Raw genomic sequence first — 1,795 nt, forward strand, 5'->3', positions numbered from 1 at the left:
TTTTAAAGTACTGTATAAACAACTGCTTCATTATGTATCAGAGCTTCTCAATGTCAGCGCAGTTCTGCACTAGATAATTGTCTTTTGCCATAGAGGTCTGTTCCTCTGTGTTATGGTTGGAATGTTTGGACCTCCACCCCAAATTTGTATGTTGAAACCTAACCCTCAGTGCAGTAGTACCAAGAGCATTTAGCCTATAGGAGGTGATTAGGTCATCCTGGTAGCATTTGGAAAGCATTCAGCGGGGGACAGCTATCTGGTTCTGTTAACTACTGAACAGTTGTTCTTTGTGGCAGAGTAAATGATCCCTATGTAACTGAAATCTGTGATATTGGTCTCAAAAGCATCACGTTCTCCTACAAGGTCCCAAGACTTCCCCAGCCTTCCTAATCGCACGTCAGAGTTTGAAAGCTGAAGTATAAATTCATGTAACGTAACAAAATAGAGACTCTATTTATTTTGTCATCTTGTTTTCCCCTTAAAAGCAGTCCTTCAAAGGTCTTTGGGTAGGATGGCAGCAGTTCTGGAACAGGTGAGCCCTGCGGCTTGCAGAAAGAGCTCCCCTGGTCATCAGAGGTTTAGAATGTATTTGTTTATAACGGAGTCTATCTTTGACAGACATTAAAATCAATACCTGTTTTTGTCAAGCATCTGCGGATGAAAGACTACATTTTCTTAGCTAAGTATAAATTTCAGCTCAAAGATGGGAGCCTGGTAGCGTCTTTATCCTGACAATTCCATAATGCTCTAAGAGATTACATACATTTATCAATGTTTTCTAGTAAATCTCTGAGTTTCTTCTGAGTTGTCTTTCAAAAAAGCCCACAAAAAACAAACAAACCCCTTAAGGAGATCTGTGCACATAAAGCTGCAGACAAAGTCATGATTTTTTCATAAGAGTTTTTATTATAGTCTCATTATTCTTTACTCATTTCTTCAGTAGTCTTCGAGAGAACCGACAAGATAATCGGCCAAATGACCAAGATGACCATTAGTCCACTGCACGGATTTAGCCCAAGGCAAAAATGGCGTCATCTTGGTCATGTCTAGGAGGGAACATAGCGAGCATTCAATCTTAAATATGACATCTATAATTAGAAAGATCAATGGTTTTACCATAGCAATTTTAAGGATGAGGAAATTTGGCGGGGGGGGGTGTGTGTGTGTGTTGAAAGGCAGCAATTAATTAAAACTTTTCAGTGCCGTTTATTTATGCCTCAGTGAATTCTTTATGTTCTGTCAAAGAAACGCCTCACTTCTGGCCTCGGGGCCCTAACCAGTTAGGGTCTCACGTGCAGGGCATGGAATGTGAAGTACGCCGTCCAAAACCTCTCCATCCCCACCCTGGCGGCGCTGGGGGTCGAACCCGGAGCCTCCAGCCTGCCAGGCGAGGGCTGTGCCACCGAGCTGCACCGCCCGGCACCCTATTTCCGCCGCCCAGCTTCACAGCCCCTGGCCATCACCTTCGGGGGATCCCGGCGGCTCTGAATACACGACGTACGTGTGAATAGCCAGGGATTGAAGGAATCAAGTTTCACTTACTAAGAAAAAGTAGACGGGCTGAGAGTAGGCAAGGTGGGAAAGAGTTATTGGCAGGGAAAGCGCCGGAAAGTTACAAGTCGGGTTATTTTTTAACCGGACGCGGGGCAGGTGTCTTGCGCCCTAACTTGTAAATGAATTAAAGTTCCCCGGCGAGGAGGCTGCCGCAGCCCGGCCCCGGCGGCCGTTCAACGACCCCGCCCTCGGGGTCCCCGGCGTCTTCCAGCGCGGCCGTCGGGGCGCTGCGCGGGGAGGC

General features: G+C 46.5%; 1 protein-coding gene across 1 annotated transcript in view; it reads left to right on the forward strand.

Annotated features, from left to right (window-relative positions):
* Positions 1-1,167: 1,167 nt before the first annotated feature.
* Positions 1,168-1,795, forward strand: part of Stk39 (serine threonine kinase 39) — a 275,200-nt gene continuing 274,572 nt past the window's right edge. Inside the window, exon 1 of the mRNA XM_005393429.2 lies at positions 1,168-1,497. Within this exon, the coding sequence (XP_005393486.1) occupies positions 1,302-1,497 (196 nt within the window). The 5' untranslated portion in view covers positions 1,168-1,301. The remainder of the gene's footprint in view (positions 1,498-1,795) is intronic.

This window comes from Chinchilla lanigera, unplaced genomic scaffold, assembly GCF_000276665.1.
Source record: "Chinchilla lanigera isolate Chin_1 unplaced genomic scaffold, ChiLan1.0 scaffold00048, whole genome shotgun sequence".
Lineage (NCBI taxonomy): Eukaryota > Metazoa > Chordata > Mammalia > Rodentia > Chinchillidae > Chinchilla > Chinchilla lanigera.